Source organism: Triticum dicoccoides, chromosome 7A (genome assembly GCF_002162155.2).
Source record: "Triticum dicoccoides isolate Atlit2015 ecotype Zavitan chromosome 7A, WEW_v2.0, whole genome shotgun sequence".
Classification (NCBI taxonomy): Eukaryota; Viridiplantae; Streptophyta; class Magnoliopsida; order Poales; family Poaceae; genus Triticum; species Triticum dicoccoides.
Genome location: NC_041392.1, coordinates 2235752 through 2257007, shown reverse-complemented (window position 1 = coordinate 2257007; position 21256 = coordinate 2235752). Strand labels below are relative to the sequence as shown.

Sequence of the window (21256 nt, the reverse complement as noted above, 5' to 3'; positions counted from 1 at the left end):
CGTCGAGGCCAAACCAACCCCTCGCGGGTGGCCAGCATCGCTCGCTCTTTCCCCCTCGCTCGAGCCCTCAACTCTCTCTCTCTCCCTCAGAATACCATGTATGGCTGAAATTTGATCATCTTTGTTGCTGAAATGTGGTATCATGCTGCTGAAATACACTCTATATAGCTGTTGAACCATCTACTATTGTTTTTTATTGAAATTTTCTCAAGTTATGCTACTGAAATGTGCTTGTTTTGCTGCTGAAAAGTTATTCTTTGTCGCCACTATGTTTATTTAAATATTTTGATTTTCTAGTGAGTTCCCCGTGGGTTCCCCGAAACCCGATGGGTTTAGGGGACGGGCGGAAAACTAGCCCCGCGCATGGTGATGGGGACGGGGACGGGTTTATGATTTTCTCGTGGGGATGGGTTTGGGAAGGCAAAACCCAATGGGTTTCGTCCCCGTTGCCATCTTGAGTCTCATCTGTGATTGCTATTTTTGGTAGGTAAACATGGTGTGAGGATTAGAGCTGTATCCTTAACTTTAAATATATCAATCTGTTGATTTTAAGCTGACGGGTACATGTTTATTTGCAGTCTACTAGTGTTAGTGTGCTCTGTTGAGTTCAGAAACCTTAAATGTCATGTTTCCCACTCTTTCCAGGCGAGGAAGCAACAGTCGAGGAGTTGGCTGACTCGATATTCGCAAGACGCTTCTCAAATACCACTGAGCAGAAAAAGGTAACTAAATGACATTCATTTTTATTAGACTTGGGCTGTTTGCAGTGGTGACAGTGTAATACACCAGGGGTGGTCCCTCGGCAGGAAGCCCGGCAGCAGGCCTGTGATCTTCGCTGTCACCGGACGAAACCCGTCGCCACCTCCCCCACGGGCTCCCCCGGTGCATGATCGCCTCGGTCATCATACGCAGAGCACGTGATAGGGCACAAGGCCCCAGAGCCACCCGGACCGGTCACTCTGAACGAAGACGCTATCCAGGAACCCGCGCATTTGGCGAGCCTGAATACCTTGAAGTGAGACTCATGAAGACAAACCACAATTGTCGACATTAGGAGCCCGCCTAGGTTCTCATTCCCGGGGATGAAAAAGATTAACTCTAGACACGCTCGGGGGCTACTGATGGTGTAATACACCGGGGGTGGTCCCTCAGAGGGAGGCCCGGCAGCAGGCTTGCCCTGGGGGCTGGGGCCCAGGTGGTCTGGCAGGGGTCTGGTGACAGGAGGGAGCCTGGAGGCTCGGATAAAGATCAGGAGCCCATCTTGGGCGTGCAAACCAAGATGGTGGCGGCATGAGATCGGTTAGATCACCTGCAAACCCATAGACCTCGTCACCTATATAAGGCGAGGCTGCGGGTAGCCATTCCCATTTACAACGTATACTATACTCTCGATAGCCATACACATCTCTACTGTAACCCCCTCGCACGAGGTGCTCCGTAGAGTGTTACCTCACCATGTGGGCTCAAACCTGGGTAATCCCTTATGTGAACTCCCTTCTGGTACTTACAGCCGCGTTCGCCACCCGACCGAGGGTACCGATGGTTTCTTGAACCGTCAAGTGGCCTATGTGGAGTCGTGGTTGTGACTTAACTCTCGCATTGGAATTAGAAGCCTAGGGTGAGTGACACCGGTATGTAATGTTTGTTGTGTCGTCCCACATCTGTTAGTCCTTTTACGGGAGGAAGTGGCAAAATTCTAAGTGGGGTGCTATTTACGCATATCATGTCTCCCCGTAGGAGCGATGGTAGTGTAGAGTACCTTGTTTTACTTATAGGATCTCCTGCAGAGATCAAAAACCATATGTGGACAGATAAGGGCAATGTTAATATCTGTTTGATCTCATATCCATAAAGAAGTTAGATCAACTATTTACATAAACGATTTCTATTTATGATGTTTCCAGTTGGTTTTCTAGTTTCTTTTGTTTCATGATTATTAAAGTATGTAATCACTGACTCCAGTGCTCATATGGAAAGCGACATCTTTAAATGCTCTCATGGATGTAAAACAATAAAAACTAATTAATAACCCCTCTTGTTTCTAACATGGCACTGTATGTTCTCTTTTATGTAGGTGAAGATAGAGTCTGAATTTCCGGACGAGACAGAAACTGGGTATTCAACATCGAGATTGAGGTTCTATGATGATGATGATGATGATGCCAACATCAGACGTAAAAAGGCCAAGCATGCATTTGGAGATGACAGTAGGGCATCAAGCAGTCAGAATGTTAATCAATCTAGCCGCACTCCATGGTTAAGTCGTTGTTCTGGGTCAATTGCTAATGGTTCTCTGAAGGATGAATGTCTTGAAAGGACGTCAAGCCCTGGTAGAAACATCCACGGTGACCTTTTCAAACCTCCCTTCTTCCTCTATGCAAGTCTTGTTGACATCAGCAAAGACACGTGGAATCAGCTCTCGAGTTTCCTATTCAACGTGCAACCGGAGTATCTAAACAGTCAATCATTCTCGGCTCTGATGCGGAAGGAGGGTTATATTCATAACCTTCCAACGGAGAGAAGGCATGCTGCGATTCCAAGGTCACCAATGACGATCAGAGATGCATTGCCTTTGATAAGACGGTTCTGGCCCTCATGGGACACCAGAAAGCAGATCGATGGTGTTGCTTTAGGTGTGGTGGGAACTGAACAGATTTGTGAGAAGGTGGAGAAGGCGGTGAAAGATTCGCGAGGAAATCTTTCAGAAGTGAAGCAAGCGCAGATCATTCATCAATGCAAGATGGCGAATCTCGTCTGGACTGGTCAAGACAAGTTAGGCCCTCTGCAGCCACACCAGATGGAAGTGATTCTAGGCTATCCAGCTAGCCATACGGATCTGCCGGGCATAGACCCACAAGACAAGGTTGCTTCCATGAGGTTTGCCTTGCAAACTGATACCATAGCATACCTTTTGTCGGTCCTAAAGGACCGGTATCCTGATGGGCTGAGAGTGATCTCTATCTACAGTGCAATCGGGGGTGCAGAAGTCGCTCTACACCGTCTTGGAATTCCGCTGAGGTGCGTGGTGTCCGTAGAGGAGTCTGTGGTGAACCGTAGAGTTCTAAAGATGTGGTGGAGAAAAACCCAGCAGAATGGAAAGCTAAGACAACTTGATAGGATCCAGAAGCTAGATACCAAGGAGTTTGAGGACCTGATGAAAGAGTTTGGCGGGTTTGACCTCATTGTTGGTGGGAACTACGATGTTTACAGAGGCACAGCGATGACGGTGGGCACAACCATGGGAATGGACAGCAATCGATTTTTTGCGTATGTCCGGGTTGTCCAGATGGTGAGACGGATGCAAAAAGTTGTCTGACACACATAGTTCTGTCTTCGGTCATTCTCCCATGAGGTGTGGATTATCAAGGACCAATACTAACACCTTTACAAAAAGTGAAGTTTTTTTGTTCTTTGTCTTCTTGTAGCAATATGTCCGCAATGAGACCTCATCTTCATGGCTAGTGTTATCCTTGCATAATGAGCTTGTATGCCATAAAAAAAAAGGGTAAATCTTCTTCTGTTTGTTTTGCACAAGTAGTTTTTTTTTTCTATGAAGGATTTTTAGTTTGCAGTTGGCATGGCCAATGGATGTATTTGTTTTCTATGAGACTTGTGTGTGCATGTGTTTGGATGCCATTCAGCTTAGAGCAGCCAATATAGTAATTTCTAATGCCCCAATTTGCAATGTTTGTGTGCTATGAATCAATGATAAGATGTGTTTTTTGCGTTTTTGGGTCTCTGTCACGTGTATCATATATCTGTGGACTTAGTTACTTTATAATGTAACAACTAGCTGGGTCCAGATTAGGTTGCAGACCGCTCACTGTATTTGTTGTTTTTGTTCGAGTAGAGAGAGGCTGTATTTGTTTCCTATGAGATTCCGTTCAGTTCTGAAGATGCGTGTGCTATTGCACAGAAACCAACTAACTAATATGTAATGTGAGGCAGCAGCCATTAGGCAGGACTGATTTCGTCAATTGTTTAAGATTTGTTTGCGATGTTGCTCCTCTGCATGCATGTGTTTCTCTAGGTCATCCAGTTCAGAGCAGCCAATGTCTATAATATCCCCATTCGCTGTGGTACCGCCACCAATCTATGATAAGATGTTTTTTTATTTTGAATATTTCGGCCTCTCTTAACTGCATTATATCTAACATATAGCTTTTGGTTAGTGTATCTGTCATTTTTTGTTGTACATAGTACAGATTCAGTTAAGTTCCATGTTTAAGAATGTGAATGTGTTGTTGCATCCTGTAATCATGGGGAAATTTGGTTGTAGATTGCAGCGAGGAATCCGTTGAGAAGGTGCTTGGGGTTACAAGATTGCCCCTGCAGATGAGGTCTTTGTTATTCTGACCAAGATGAAGGTACCACGCCCCTCAACCCTGGACAGATAATAATCTTTTTCTGCTATCTCGGTTCCGAAAAATAATAATCTTTTCTCTCTTCTCATTTCAGGTGAGATGGAAGCTGTAATCTATCAAGCGATGAGTTTTTTGTGCTCCTCTAGATTTTGACTGAAGACGAGTCCAGTAGCCGGCAAAGAAAAATTGAAACCTATTGACTGATGACTTTTGATCATGTTCTCGAGATTTGGCTGATATTATGGTGGTTTGTTGCGCCGTTGGATAAAACTTCTGAAAGTGGTAATTAGTGTTAGCTAAATATACTTGTGTGACTGTTGGGTGCTTTCATAGTTGATGGTAGGAATTAAGAGCAGGTGGCTGTTGACACACGAACACGTCACGTGTACCCTCGACGCCGGGGGTGATGCACCGCAGCTCACGTCGAAGGAGACCCGACCGACAGCGTGATACGCAAGACAGTCGGCGGGCGCTTTTGCAGACCCGAAAACCCCACACCCCCGGGAGGGACCCCGTCAGGGAGTGCGGCGGCTATGGGCTGCCCTAGGTCGATTCGCTCGCCCCTAGAGCCTCGGGATTCGCAGCTCTCAAACACGAAGAACAGCGAAGAACGAGAGAGAAAAACGGTGGAGAGATAAAACGTAGATGAAAAAGTAGTATATTGATTTGTTCGATTGTGTGTTGTTCAATCGGCCGTCACCCCCAACATATATAAGAGGCGGCTGGACTTCCCGTACAAGTAAAGGATTCATCTAGGCTTTCCTTACAAGAAAAATTACATCAATTCGCGTCCTAGAGTCCTAGTTCTATTCCAACTCGGATTCAGTCTGAATCTGGCCCAACTTTTGTCTTCCTCCTTGTGCAGGCCGCCGAGCCTCCATATGACCTCCGATCAAGATGGCCCAAACATCAAACTTGTGCGCCTCGACGATACGAACAACTCTCATGTTGACCACTTTTTCAAATAAAGCCATCTTGAATACTTTTCGAGGTTGTTTTTACCTTCCAGTCGGACCTGGTCTTGCGGTAGACTGAATTATCCGAGTGTTGTAGTGAATTTGCAGGTCATATACTATCTCTGATGACGATGACTCCAAAACCAAAGTTTACCGTCTTGATGATACGCACAACTTCTGTATTGAACACTTCTTCATCCGAGATTATCTTGATAAACTTTTGGGCACATGTTCAGTTTCACTCGGATTTGAGCTCATCCACTCGGATATTAGAGTCTTTCACTCGACTGGACCTTTTCACTCGGATGACTATATTTTCACTCGGAAGACAATCTTTCACTCGGATGATGACCACATTTTCAGTCGGAAGACAATCTTTTACTTGATCGACCTTTTACTCGATCGGTAGGTTTTCACTCGACCTTTTACTCGATCGGTAGGTTTTCACTTGACCTTTTACTCGATCGGTAGGTTTTCACTCGACCTTTTACTCGATCGGTAGGTTTTCACTCGACCTTTTACTCGATCGGTAGGTTTTCACTTGACCTTTTACTCGATCGGTAGGCTTTCACTCGACCTTTTACTCGATCGATAGGTTTTCACTTGACCTTTTACTCGATCGGTAGGTTTTCACTCGACCTTTTACTCGATCAGTAGGTTTTCACTTGACCTTTTACTCGATCGGTAGGTCTTCACCCGAAAGGTAAGCTTTCACTCGACCGGTGAGTTTTCACTCGACCAAAAACATAGCCTGATCTTGATTTGTCTCCCCAAGTCTCATATGACCTCGGATTGAGACGAATTATATATGAAAATCGATTGCTTCGACGAGACGAAGACAATTCCTTCAGAATACTCCTTCATCCGAGGTTGTCTTGAAGGCATGATCGGCCGAAAACCACTCGGAACGTTCAATTCTGTCACTCGGAGTATAGCTTCGGCCACTGAGATGAGGTCGAATGGCGATAGCCTAAACATCAAAGTTGTTCCACTCGACGATATGAAACTTTCTCATGCTGAAAACCCTTTCACTCTGTATTTTGCCAAAATCAGATGTCAACACATGCCCCCCTGTTTTTCGGCAAAGCTTGCATGCCGAAAAATAATATGCATAGTGTTCATTCTAAGGACGATGTCAACACTCCATCGGCCATTTATTTTTCTCAGGGCGATAATTATGTATCGGCCATGTTTGTGCTAAGGGTGATAATCGTATATCGGCCATTGCCTACTTAGGCTTCCTGCCATACACTCGGGTGGTACTTTTTCAAATATTTGCCATTGAGAGCTCGAGGTAACAATGCCCCTTGTATTGATTCCACCAAATATGAATTTCCGGGAACAACTCTTGTAATCCTAAAAGGACCTTCCCAACTTGGAGACCACTTCCCAAATTTTCTATCTCTTGAACCAATTGGCAGAATCACTTTCCAGACGAGATCACCAACTTGAAAATTCTTCAACTTGACTTTCTTATTGTAAGCTCTTGCCACCCTCAACTTATCTCTCTCTATGGCCTTTAAAGCAACCAAACGTTTATCGGCAACCTCATCAATATTGTCCATCATTAGGTTATAAAAGTCTACTGCCGACAAATTATTTTGTTTGGCTATTCTCAAAGCATTCAAATTTACTTCTACTGGTAAAACGGCCTCTTGACCATATACTAGCTCATATGGAGTTACCTTCGTAGCACCATGCCTTGAAATTCTATGTGCCCATAAAGCTTCAGACAACAACTCATGCCATCTCCTCGGATTATCCTCAATCTTCTTCTTGATGAGCTTGATTAAGATTTTATTGCTAGACTCGGCTTGTCCATTAGCTTGGGCATAATATGGAGAGGAATTGAGCAACTTTATATTATAAGATTCGGCAAACTCTCTGACTTGGTGTGACATAAAAGATGAACCTTGATCTGTAGTTAACGTTTGAGGAATACCGAATCTATGAATAATATGCTCGGTTATGAATTGAATCACCTCCGTATGTGTCATGTTCTTGAGAGGTACTGCTTCAGACCATTTAGTGAAATAATCAGTTGCCACCAATACGAATCGATGCCCTTTTGAGGAAGACGGGTGGATTTATCCAATGAAATCTAAACCCCAACCTCTGAAAGGCCACGGTTTGATAATAGGATGTAACATAGCAGCAGGAGCCAATTGAATATCACCAAACTTTTGACAAGCTTCACACCCTTTATAATATCTGAAGCAATCATTAATCATAGTCGGCCAATAAAACCCAGCACGTCGCAATAACCATTTCATTTTGGGAGCCGACTGATGAGTGCCACAAATACCTTCATGCACTTCTCCCATAGCAACTCTTGCCTGGTCCTCATCTAAACACTTTAGAAGAACATCATCGACTGTTCGGCGATAAAGACCATCATCTCTCATTGTATACTTGAAAACCATACGCCGAACAACCCTGTCCACCCTTTCACTCGGATTGCACAAGTAATCAACAATAGGCTTTCTCCAGTCGGAATTATCACCTGCACTAGATTTTTTGTTAATGGCCGAATCAGTGGGTTCAGGTTCGGCCTCTCCCATATTGGCAAGACAAGACATCGGTCTTTGAGAGATATGAAACATGCCATGATCAACATGATATCCAGATGCTTGCTGTGCCAACTCATTTGCTTTCCAGTTGTCATGTCTAGATATATGTGCAATGCTAAAACAATCCAAAGTAGAAATTATATCTAGACATTTATCAAGATAAACATTAAGTGATTCGTCAAAACACTGAAAGATTCTAGATATTTGCTGCACTACTAGTAACGAATCACCGTAAGCCTCAATATGTGTAACACCTATAGCAAGTAACATCTCTAGACCGAATAACAATGCTTCATATTCGTCTTGATTGTTTGTGCAGAAATATTCTAAGCGGCATGAGGCTTCAAAAACAGCACCATGAGGAGATATATAAACAATACCAACACCTTGGCCATTGCTACAAACTGAACCATCAAAGTACAATCTCCATGGCACTAATGAAACAAGGTTTATATCAACATCATGCTTGTCATTAATCCAATGTTCAACAATGAAATTAGCAACAATTTGGCCTTTCATGGATTTTAGAGATTCATAAGCCAAATCATATTCAATCAAAGCATAAGCCCACTTGCCAATTCTACCACTAAGAATTGGCCTATGCAACATGTACTTAATGACATCGGTTTGACAAGCTACTAGACAAGCACTCGGCACTAGGTAATGTCTCAATTTTGTGCAAGCATAATATAAGCATAGACATAGTTTTTCAATAAATGTATACCTTGTCTCGGCGTCCAATAAGCGTCTGCTCAAATACGTAATGGCATGCTCTTTTCCTTCGGTATCTTGAGTCAAAACAGCACCAATAACACCTTCCTCTGCTGCGATGTAAAGCTTAAAAGGCTCTCTATGTTTGGGTGCTTTCATTACCGGAGGAGTGCACAAATAATTCTTGATCATATCAAAGGCTTCTTGCTGTTTTGCCCCCCAAGTGAAATCAACATCATTCTTTAACCGAAGGATAGGAGTAAATGCATCAACTTTCCCTGACAGATTGGCTATGAACCTTCTCAAATAATTGACTTTGCCAAGGAACTTTTGCATATCTCTCTTGCATGTTGGAGCCTCCACTTTCTGTATGGCTTCTATCTTTTTGGGATCAATTTCAATGCCATCTTCATGAATAACGAAACCCAAAAATTTGCCAGCTGACACGCCGAATGCACACTTCAAAGGATTCATCTTCAGTCCATACTTTTTCATTCTTTCAAAAACTAAACGCAAATCGGCCAAGTGGGATTCAAAAGCATTCGATTTGACAACAATATCATCAATATAAACTTCAAGTATGACACCGAGTAAATCATGAAAAATCAAATTCATAGCCCTTTGATATGTGGCCCCAGCATTTTTCAATCCGAATGTCATCACTGTCCACTCGAATAAACCAAGGAAACCAGGACGTCGGAAATCTGTTTTGTACATGTCCTCTTCGGCCATAAAAAATTGATTGTATCCGGCATTACCATCTAGAAAGCTAATAACCTTATGTCCAGAAGCATCATTAATAAGCATATCGGCTATTGGCATGGGATACTCATCTTTGGGTGTAGCCCTATTCACATCTCTGAAGTCAATGCACACCCTCAACTTGCCGGATCCCTTCTTCTCCACTGGGACAATGTTAGAAATCCACTCGGCATACCTGCAAGGTCGAATGAATTTAGCTTCAAGCAGTCGACCGATCTCTTCCTTGATCCGGTCATATGTTTTCGGATTAAACTTTCTGGCCGACTGTTTATAAGGTCTAAAACTGGCCTTTATAGGCAACCGATGCTCCACTAGCTCTCGGCTCAACCCTGGCATCTCATGATATTCCCATGCAAAGCAACAAACATATTCTTTCAATAGCTCGATTAATTTAGCTTTACAATTGGCTTTCAAATTTTTGTTTATAAATGTCGGTCGACTGACTGATCCGTCTCCGATATCTACCTCTTCTAACGGATCGGCCGATGTAAAACCTTGTCCAAGTTTATCCATGTCATCCAACTCCTCAATAGACTCATACATATCGTTCTCGCTGGACCGATATTTTGCAAGACGTTTTTGTAACCACTTGGAACTAGGATCCATTTAAACATATCATACCTTGGAGCCGATTGCATTCAGTCGGCTTTAAAGACACGGGCACAAAACCATTCTTGGTCGCGCTGAGAAAATCAAACTCTGATAAGTCACGTCCCGTCAAGCAAGTAGCATTGGGATGTTGCCAATCCACCGATGCATCGGCCAAAGCAACACAGACCGAGTTATCCGCATGAATGACTTCCACTTCATCATCAACCCACTGAATCAAAAACTGGTGCATAGTGGACGGCACGCACTGGTTTGCATGAACCCAATCACGGCCTAGTATAACATTGTAGTTACCTTGCACCTCAGCGACAAAGAATGCAGTAGCCAAAGTTTTGCTTCCGACTGTAAGCTCCACATACATTACACCTTTGGCTTCAGTTTTCTCTTTGCCTTCAAACCCGTTGAGCACCATATTGGTCTTGATCAATTCTTCATCAGGCAAATCCAATTTCTTGAAGACCGAATAGGGCATAAGATTTACCACAGCACCACCATCAACAAGCATCCGAGTGAGCGGCGACCCATCGATATGACCTCTGAGATATAATGGTTTCAGATGCTTTACTGGTTCTTTTGGCTTCTCGAATATTGCATTTTTAGGACCAAAATCCAGCTGAGCAACTTCCCCTTCCTCATCTACAGCACGAAACTCAGCAGGTAAGTAATACACCATATTTATATCCATACCTTCATGAACCGGTGTAGATTCATAGTCCACCATATCAGCCTCTTCTTCAAGCGGATCGACCGATTCTGAAATCTGGTCGAGTGAAGGAGAAGTAAGAAGTGTTGCAGACGATGTAATAGCTGTCGCATCGTCCTCTTTGGATGGTGTAGGCACTTCTGTGATAGATGTAGAAGCTGATGTATCTTGTATTTGTTTTGGCCTCCACATTTGTTTTGCTGGAACCATGGGCCGAGTGTCATTGAACAACTTATCTCTTTGCTTCTCGGCCTCCTGTTTTGCCATCTCTTGACTCCTTAACCTCTGTAGTTTCCTCTTCTGTGTCTTTGTTAGCCCTGGAGGACACCACTTTGGCTGAGTGTATTTAGGATCTCTCGTTTTTACTCGGCTGGTGCTTGCTTCATGGTCATTAGCCGAGTGCTTTGGCTCGATAGAAAGTATCGGCTCAGTCGGATTGCTATGCACAATAGGCTGCTGTATGGCAAATGTTTCGGTGCCCAAGATAAGTGAGTCGACATCCATTTTCTCCTTGCCTTTTCCCGACTCAACTGCTGCAACACTCGGTGACTTAACACGCCATTCTTTCCGACTTTCCAGATGCATGAAATTTCCACTTGGGCGCACCTTTTTACTTGGATGGAATCCACTCGGATGGAACTCAGTCGGATGGAATCTACCCATCCACATTTTTTCACTCGGATAGCTTCCACTTGGGTGTATTCTTACACTCGGATAATTTCCATCCGGTCGCATATTTTTACCAGCCGACTGATAGTCACCGATGTTGAGCCGGCCATTATATGAGTAATCAAGTCGATCCCACACAGGTTGCTTCTGCTCTTCTGAAAACTGCGCCCTTGGTCCACTTGGTTTTGTATACCGACTGAACATATCAACTGATGGTGACCTTGGTCGTTTCAGATGAGTCGGTCGATTGAAACTAGAACCGGCCGACTGGTTAGCATATTTGGACAGCAACATATCAAAAGTTGGCTTGATCCGCTTGCGCTGCATTTTAACTTCATTCTTCTTCCACTTGCCAACTTCTGGACTCTTGGGCTTGACAAATTTAACACGAGTATTTTCTTGCACTTGCGGTTGCCCCCCGAGTGTAGGATTCTTGATGGTGATTTTGATCACTTCCTTGCCATCGGGTTGCTTATCAAGAACAACCTGTCTCCCCAAGACCCTGTTGTCCTCCTTGTCCTTCCTGGGCTCACCAACAATGACATTAGCTTTATTAGCAGATTCGGCCACCTCCGGCCGAATGAGTAGCTTCTTTCCCTCCAAATCCATGGTATTCATGGGAAAAGGTTGTTTATCAACTTGCATCTCAGAAAAGTTCAATCGTCCGTCATTAATGGCCGATTGTATCTGTCGTCGAAAAACATTGCAATCGTTAGTAGCATGAGAAAAAGAGTTATGATACTTGCAATAAGCACGCCGTTTTAGCTCTTCAAACGGCGGTAAAGTATGAGATATTCTAATAATCTTAGCCTGCAGCAAAGCATCAAATATTCTATCACACTTAGCAATGTTAAAAGTAAACTTTATCTCTTCATCACGATTCTTATGAATCGGTTTCAGATCATTGCAAGTAAAGGGTTTGGCCTTAGATGGCCAAACAAATTCAGTAGCAAAAACATCACCCTCATCGTCCGAGTGATCACTATCATATTCCACCATATTCATCTTTGGACGATCGGCTTTGTATCTATGCACTTCTTTGAGATCTTTGCTTCGGCTTTCCTGAGCCAAAGCCCTTTGTAAGACTTGGTTAATATTTAAGAACTCATAGCCTTCTAACTTTTCTCTAATGGGAGTTCTCAAACCACTCAGCACTAGGTCTGCCAAGTCTCTCTCGGTTATCACCAAACTAAAACATTGGTTTTTCGTTTCTCTGAATCTCTTTACGTAATCGGAGACCGATTCATCATGCTTCTGTTTAACCGATGTTAGATGTGACAACTTGAGTTCATTGTCGCCGCTGTAAAAGTGATCATGAAATTTCTGCTCTAGATGCGACCAAACTCGAATGGAACCATGTGGTAAAGAAGAAAACCATGAAAATGCGGTACCAGTTAATGATAAAGGAAATAAACGCACTTTCAACTCATTTAGTGAACCTGCTTCACCTAATTGTGCCAAGTATTGACTAACATGCTCCCATGTGGTTTTTGTGCCTTCTCCATTGAACTTAACAAAATCTGGAATTTTATATCCTGGAGGGCACTGGATGGCATCAAAGTACTCGGGGTACGGCTTTTGGCAAATCCGATTCCGAGGTAACTCAACCCCAAAATTCTCTCGAAGCATCTTAGCCATCTCCTCTCTAAGATTAGCTAGACCATCATCCATAGTGGACGATGAAGCTGGTGTCAGTGGCATAGGAGGAGTAGGGTTACTAGCTGTAGGTAGGAATTGTGGCAGGTATGTCGACCCATAATTTGGTAGTGGTCGAGTGGTTGTAGCTGTAGGTAGGGTTTGGTTCGGCGTCACCACCGAACCTGGCATGCTCATAATAGGATTAATGGGTGCAGCCACAATCTGATTTGTTTGGGTAGGATAATAAGTCATCGGCACGGGAGGCGCCGATGTGATAGGTAAAGCCAGATTAGGGTTTTGCACACTAGCAGCTACACCATCATTACCACTAGTCGATTGAGATGTATTCTTCTGAGCATTAGTATTTTCTATGAAAGTTTGATAGACTAGATTGTTACCATCAGCAATACGACTTTCAATCTCAGCCCACTGCTCAGGAGAAAAGGCAGTACTTACAGAGGGTTTAACCTGCTTGGCTTGCAAAGGAGGGAACTTGATTTCTTCAATCGGAGTGATGTTGCCTTGGCGATCCTTCTTGAACTTTGCAAGGAACTCCTGCAAGTCCTTCTCCTTGCGCGCCTTCTTGTACTCCTCATAGACTTGGCGATGATCGGCCGATATCTCATCAAGACTGGGCTTAATGATGTTATCGGCGTCTACCTCAGATGGCTTGGGAAGATTAGACATGGTGGATGACGATGATTGATCCTCTTCCCCAGCGGAGTCACCAAAAAGTGTGTTGACACACGAACACGTCACGTGTACCCTCGACGCCAGGGGTGATGCACCGCAGCTCACGTCGAAGGAGACCCGACCGACAGCGCGATACGCAAGACAGTCGGCGGGCGCTTTTGCAGACCCGAAAACCCCACACCCCCGGGAGGGACCCCGTCAGGGAGTGCGGCGGCTATGGGCTGCCCTAGGTCGATTCGCTCGCCCCTAGAGCCTCGGGATTCGCAGCTCTCAAACACGAAGAACAGCGAAGAACGAGAGAGAAAAACGGTGGAGAGATAAAACGTAGATGAAAAAGTAGTATATTGATTTGTTCGATTGTGTGTTGTTCAATCGGCCGTCACCCCCAACATATATAAGAGGCGGCTGGACTTCCCGTACAAGTAAAGGATTCATCTAGGCTTTCCTTACAAGAAAAATTACATCAATTCGCGTCCTAGAGTCCTAGTTCTATTCCAACTCGGATTCAGTCTGAATCTGGCCCAACTTTTGTCTTCCTCCTTGTGCAGGCCGCCGAGCCTCCATATGACCTCCGATCAAGATGGCCCAAACATCAAACTTGTGCGCCTCGACGATACGAACAACTCTCATGTTGACCACTTTTTCAAATAAAGCCATCTTGAATACTTTTCGAGGTTGTTTTTACCTTCCAGTCGGACCTGGTCTTGCGGTAGACTGAATTATCCGAGTGTTGTAGTGAATTTGCAGGTCATATACTATCTCTGATGACGATGACTCCAAAACCAAAGTTTACCGTCTTGATGATACGCACAACTTCTGTATTGAACACTTCTTCATCCGAGATTATCTTGATAAACTTTTGGGCACATGTTCAGTTTCACTCGGATTTGAGCTCATCCACTCGGATATTAGAGTCTTTCACTCGACTGGACCTTTTCACTCGGATGACTATATTTTCACTCGGAAGACAATCTTTCACTCGGATGATGACCACATTTTCAGTCGGAAGACAATCTTTTACTTGATCGACCTTTTACTCGATCGGTAGGTTTTCACTCGACCTTTTACTCGATCGGTAGGTTTTCACTTGACCTTTTACTCGATCGGTAGGTTTTCACTCGACCTTTTACTCGATCGGTAGGTTTTCACTCGACCTTTTACTCGATCGGTAGGTTTTCACTTGACCTTTTACTCGATCGGTAGGCTTTCACTCGACCTTTTACTCGATCGATAGGTTTTCACTTGACCTTTTACTCGATCGGTAGGTTTTCACTCGACCTTTTACTCGATCAGTAGGTTTTCACTTGACCTTTTACTCGATCGGTAGGTCTTCACCCGAAAGGTAAGCTTTCACTCGACCGGTGAGTTTTCACTCGACCAAAAACATAGCCTGATCTTGATTTGTCTCCCCAAGTCTCATATGACCTCGGATTGAGACGAATTATATATGAAAATCGATTGCTTCGACGAGACGAAGACAATTCCTTCAGAATACTCCTTCATCCGAGGTTGTCTTGAAGGCATGATCGGCCGAAAACCACTCGGAACGTTCAATTCTGTCACTCGGAGTATAGCTTCGGCCACTGAGATGAGGTCGAATGGCCATAGCCTAAACATCAAAGTTGTTCCACTCGACGATATGAAACTTTCTCATGCTGAAAACCCTTTCACTCTGTATTTTGCCAAAATCAGATGTCAACAGTGGCACACTTTCCTGTGCATGTATGGAGTTCTTTCCCTGGCCATGCTGTCAAGGTTCGGTTCAGAGCCATGGCAAAATCAAGCGACGGCACTTTGGTTCTTCCTTGCGCTCGCCGTCAATTGACTGGCTCTGCCATTTTAGGTGAAGTGGGAACTGTAAACTATCAAGTGATCAGTGTCTGTGTGATGTGTTAACCTGTCTTTATTCAGTGCACTATGAATGCTCCTCTAGATCGACCGAAGACTTGAGTCCAGTAGCAAAGTGAAACAAATACGGAGTACTCCCTCCGTAAACTAATATAAGAGCGTTTAGATCACTAGTTCTTATATTAGTTTACGGAGGGAGTAGTAGATAACAGCAAGTATCTAACGAATGATCTTGGGTGCTGCCATCTCTGACGATTTGGCTGATATTATTTGGGTCGTGCCTCCTGTTTATCTAGATTATGAGGCCATGGTTTGTCATCAGTTTGTTGAGAGGAACGATCAGTTCCTCCAATACCGACTAATCTTTGACAGACGATGCACCTACCACGTCGCTCTCTCTGCTCTTGCTTTTTTTGACTCTCAGGCAAAAGAGAGATATGTTATAACCAGGGAGGAGACGGACGAGTATAAGAGGAGGACGAAGACAGCCCGTCTCCAAGCGGCAGCTCATGAAGCAATAGCTGCTGCATCTCAGTACGAGCTCATGAAGCAATAGCTGCTGCATCTCAGTACGACCCCAGTTACAACTTTGAATAAAATTGAGGCTGCTAAAAAATGGTGCCATGATATTTAGTGTTAGCTACATATTGTTGTGACTGTTACCATTCAGAAATCAGCTTTCATGATTAACAGTGCCATGGCTTGGTGATTTACCGAGTTCGAAGATGGCGGCGCATCATCAGCCATGGATACCTGCGCATCTTTCTTCATGGCTGTCTGGAAAGGAGATCTAGGCGTCGATTGTGCTTGAAGTGAAAGCACCAACCCATGAGAGAGACTAGCAATGCATCTATCTCTTCATGGAGGAGATAGCTAGACCATGGTGATGGTGCTCTCAGTTCAAGGCACTGTCGATGTCTCATCTTCAGGTCAGTTTATGTCTGTACAATTTATAACTGATCAACCAAATGAGATCAATAGTTGCAGATTTCAACAAGGTAGGAAGGGGGTTGAGGCCAGAAGATGAAGCCATGGCATGCAGATCTGGGTGGACATTCAGTTAAGCCGAAAGCCATGGTTTCGTTTTTCGTACTAATTTGGATATATGAAAACAGCAACACAAATAGCTCGTACTAACTTTGGTGACAATTCAGTTCGGGTTTTTGGTTAAAACACAATGCACGTGAGATTTGCAGCCTACATTCTGAAGTACGGGCGTGTTTTTGGAGTTGACTCGCCCTTATGAGATTCGCCCATTATAACACACGTTTGGCCCAGGGCATAATACTCGCCAAATTTCAAAAATGTGGCATTTCTGTTTAGTGGCAAGGAAGGAAGCCTCAAATCTGAGCATTTTTTCTTCTTCTTGTCATTCAAAGCCAAGAATTAGAGCATATTGCTATTGTTTCTGCTAAGCAAAGCAGAGTGGTGACATGCATGATTCAAGCCTTCTTCTCCGGTGCCGGCACCGGAGTGTCCGGGGTCACAGAGGCCAAGAACTTTTGGCGGTTTTCGCATGACAAATAGCAAAAACTGGCTGTTCCAGGTGATGAAGAAGAGGACAAGAAAGAATGTGACTAGATAAAGCAAATGGTGATAAAGTTACAAAAGTATAAACCTCAAAGCAACTCAGCTTTTCACCAATGACTTTTCTCATCATGTGTTTTGAAAAGAGCTCGAACTCTTCTCTCTGGCAATGACACCAGCAGAGGAACCATTTGAAATTCTGAAAAGATGACACGATAATTTGGATACGTTCTATCTGAAATTCTAAAGCAGAGCAAGATGACAGGTCCAATCAAGTTGAGGTTTCCTAATCTTGCATACACCTGAAGTCCTAGAACGGATTTCCATTCGACGTTGGCTACCCGAGGCAAAGCAGGAAAGCTGTTAGATGGGTGGTGATACATACACTCCTGCAGGCTCAGTTTCCCTAATCAAGTCGAGGTTTCCTAACCAGCCAGTATGCCAGGAGAGTGATCCAGTTTATAAGGGAAACCGGATCGAAAACCTATGTACTGTGATCTTCAAGAGCCATTGGGGGCCTGGAAGGTGTCGGGCCTGTGTTTCTCCATCAGACCGGTAAGAGCGGCATCAAACTCCTCTTCGAGCTCCATCTCCTTTGTCATGTACTCTTTCTTGAGCTGCACCTTCTTCTCCTCGTGTGCTTTTATCAGTTCGTCTCTTTCAGCCTCGAACTCCTGCACGTCCTTAACCTGGCAGTCGATGAACCGCTGTACCTGTTCCTTCCTGCACAACAGCATAACACGTACGGGTTAAAATAGATCATGTTTTAATTATGTTGACGTAGGTAGGAGACGGCAAGACATGATCGAAAAACGAAATAGAAGCACAAGTGAAACATCCACCTTAGCCTGCGATTTTCGGTGGTCCCAGAATCGTCCACATGACACTGTCTAGCCTTGGCACGCTCCTCCTGCAGCAACCTCTCAAACTCACGTTCCTTTTCCTCCATGGCCCTGCGCATGCTTTCTATCTGATCATGGAAGAATTGATCCTGGGATTTCATCTGCAAAGTATAGAAGAAACACAAGGTGGGCAAAGGAGACGAACTCAAAAACAAGGAAGAAGATTTAAGGAAGCAAATCGTTACCTCCTCCTCATACTCATCGTGTTTTTCCTTGGCTTTACGCCTGACAAATATATTCTCTTGTATAGACTCTCGATGTTTCCGGGCAACAAAACCCAGGCTTTCTTCTACAGCTTTAGAGTGTTGCTTTGTCTTAACCACCTTGTTCTTGAGATAATTCCGTTCTTGATTATCTTCACTCATTTGTTTCAGCTGGGCCACTACCATCTCATTATGAGATCTCATCTCATATTTCAGGCGGTTTTTCCCTGAGAATTATAATAAAGCATTTATGTTCATACATAGTACAGTAGGCAATATATCTGTTAACAAAACCATGAAGTACTGAAGTCTGGTTCAATAGAGCATTTTCCTTTTACCTTTGCACTAAATTAATGCTTTTTTACACCAAAATAAATAATCTAGGCTCCAAGCAAGTCATAACTATAGACCTTCTTCGATTTAACAGGATAGCAGACAACACAACACATAGAAGACCTACAAAGATCTATTTTTGGATGAACTAGCAAACCATACCCTTAACATTATTAACTGGCATCATTACTAAGCGCACACATGCTCATTAATATACCAAAGAAATTAGGATCCCATGCCATGTTACAATGTGTATGACAGTCTTGCAAGCTACGAGCTTTGTAGAAAATGTGTATGCCAGAATTGATTTTTTATTTTAATATAATAAATTAAAAAATCATGCTCAGTAAAACATATTTTGTGTTAAGTAGGCAAATATCCAAATCACCAATTAAAAGGTTGCTGCACAAACAAGTGTTGGCAATGATCGGAAATTATAATCAAAACAACATCAGAAAGCTAAAGAAGCATGTTAGACATGAACGTGGCAGGTATTGACCATGTTAACATCTCAATGCGAGAAGTTAAAAAATATTATACCTGGGTGGTGCTTATTGAAATCCTCCATGTCTTCCTTTAAGGCTAGGAAACCATATAATTGTCTTTTGCCACCAGGCAAGAAAGGAACCCTGCGTTTGTTCCATGTGTCCCTGTCTGTTCCTTGATGAACAAAGAGCCTATGCAGACGTTCTGCCTCCATATAGCCCACGGCAGAGCTTTCAAATATTAGCACACTCATGCCACGGTGCCCAAGAGGACCGTATGCATGGCGTGCTTTGGTCACAGCATAATCACTGAAATATCCGAGCAGCTCTTGGTTGCCCATGCCTAACCACTGTTGAGCATCAATGAATAGCGAAATCAGAATGCAATAAAACATAATTTTAGAACCTTGAACATATGTTTTTTTTACAAATGCAATGGACTGCATATTTACAAACATTCAACTGATTCACCAACTATACCTAGCCAACGCATCAGACATATATTTACTTTATTCTAGTTTATATTAAATTCAAGCATGACTGCAAGCAAATAATTATAACAGGTCGTGTGAATATTGAGTATTTTAATCCTTCCCAGACAGATTAATAGATATGAAACAAATGCTCTAGAAAGATAAAAGAAATAAGCATGAAAATATGACAGTCTTGCTGTTTACTTTTGCTACTAATACAATGTGTAGTTGAAGATAGACAAACATCATCACCTTATCATCTTCACCCTTTTCCAGTCTTGTGTTCATCACAATCACCATTGGTGGCCATACTATCTGCCGGTCGGTGCTTTCTGCCAATCCGTTCCATTTCCCAAAGTGCTCGCCGGGCTGTACCACAGAAGATCCCCTGCGAGACATCTCCTCTTCCAGCAATGCAGCCAATTCCCTGTGGAGCTTAACCCTCCTAGAACCCATTGTTCTAGCATGTCTGACCAAAGATTCCAGCCCTTTGAACCAGGCAATTGCTCCTGGTCCATTTTGGCATGCCGGACAATGCGACTGTCGCTCATGTATCTGATCCACACTTAAGGTATCGGTCTCCTGAAAAAAACTTCTGAACCACTTGTTTGTTTTTCGGGTTTCGAAACTTTTCTCCGATGCATCGGAATCATAGTCATCGCTCATGTCATCATCATCATCATTAAGATCATCATCATCTGACGAGTCCTCGACTTGAGGATCATCCATCTCAGGGTCGAAACAAGAGGAAGCAACATCATCGTTGTTGCTTTCAGGACGAGATGGGCGAGGCCTTGATGCCCACTGCCAACCATTTAGCAGAGGTGGGGTGACAGCTGGGTTTGGCGCTTGCAATCCTGGTTCTGTAGACCTTGCTTGTGATGATGCCCTGGGATTGCCTCTGGCAGCAGGCCCACGACCAGAAGGTTGAGCCCAATTATTTCCTGAAGGACGCGAAGACCCATTGCCATTCCAAGCTTGCCGTGCTGTAGCGGGTGGAGCATTGGAGGATGAAGTCCGTGGCGCCCATTGTCCCCTCCCAGATGTCTGCCCTGATTTCTTCTTATTCTCAATAGTCTCCCAACCACCCCCTGGACCTGGATGCAGAACAAGGACAGGATTATGTAATGTATGATTATTAGATAGAGCCATATAAACAAACATATTTACACGTATGATGTCAAGAATTGAAAAAGCTGCAGAAGGGTAATGCGCTGTTAATCAAAGCCTTAAGAAGGGTCATCACAAGTTGTGGCAAATGATTATTGAGTTGGGAGACAATTATCACAATTGGCAAAGGATTCGTGAATCGGCAATGGACGAGCATGTTACAGAATTTAGCATGGTAGGTAACGTTAAGAATAACCGTACGTATGAGATGAGATTAGTTCATACTTGGACTGTGTAATTAATCTAGGCTCCAAGCAAGTCAAACAAGAAATCCAAGAAATCAAATCAAATCAAATAGAAACCCAAAGGTGGACTCTGTAATCTAAGCTCTAAGCTCACGGAACTAGTAACTGAATCCCCAGTTATTTCAAAACAAACAAACCCAAACCTAACAATAATAATAATAATAATCACCATGCCTAATTCATGAATCACTCGGCCCGCCCCATGGATGGATCTAGGAAAACCAAATCAGCAGATGCGCCATCCAACGCGCACCGCACGGATCCTCAAAGCACGGGGGCATCTCCACACCGCGGCAAGGGAGGGAGGGAGGTAATTCAGGAATCACTCGGCCCACCCCATGGATGGATCGAGGAAAACTAAATCAGCAGATGCACCATCCAACGCGCACCGCGCA

General features: G+C 43.8%; 2 protein-coding genes across 2 annotated transcripts in view; one reads left to right on the top strand and one right to left on the bottom strand.

The window, feature by feature from the left end:
• The window catches only part of LOC119329832 (probable inactive DNA (cytosine-5)-methyltransferase DRM3), a 9711-nt gene extending 4992 nt beyond the window's left edge, over positions 1-4719 (top strand). The window contains exons 10-14 of the mRNA XM_037602925.1: positions 459-483; positions 646-722; positions 2075-3505; positions 4280-4367; positions 4459-4719. Coding sequence (XP_037458822.1) covers positions 459-483; positions 646-722; positions 2075-3316 — 1344 coding nt within the window. The 3' untranslated portion in view covers positions 3317-3505; positions 4280-4367; positions 4459-4719. The remainder of the gene's footprint in view (positions 1-458; positions 484-645; positions 723-2074; positions 3506-4279; positions 4368-4458) is intronic.
• A 12417-nt stretch (positions 4720-17136) lies between these two features.
• The window catches only part of LOC119330414 (protein SUPPRESSOR OF GENE SILENCING 3 homolog), a 4915-nt gene continuing 795 nt past the window's right edge, over positions 17137-21256 (bottom strand). The window contains exons 2-6 of the mRNA XM_037603522.1: positions 19699-20543; positions 19029-19323; positions 18138-18382; positions 17893-18053; positions 17137-17773 (exon numbers count right to left, since the gene is read on the bottom strand). Coding sequence (XP_037459419.1) covers positions 17551-17773; positions 17893-18053; positions 18138-18382; positions 19029-19323; positions 19699-20543 — 1769 coding nt within the window. The 3' untranslated portion in view covers positions 17137-17550. The remainder of the gene's footprint in view (positions 17774-17892; positions 18054-18137; positions 18383-19028; positions 19324-19698; positions 20544-21256) is intronic.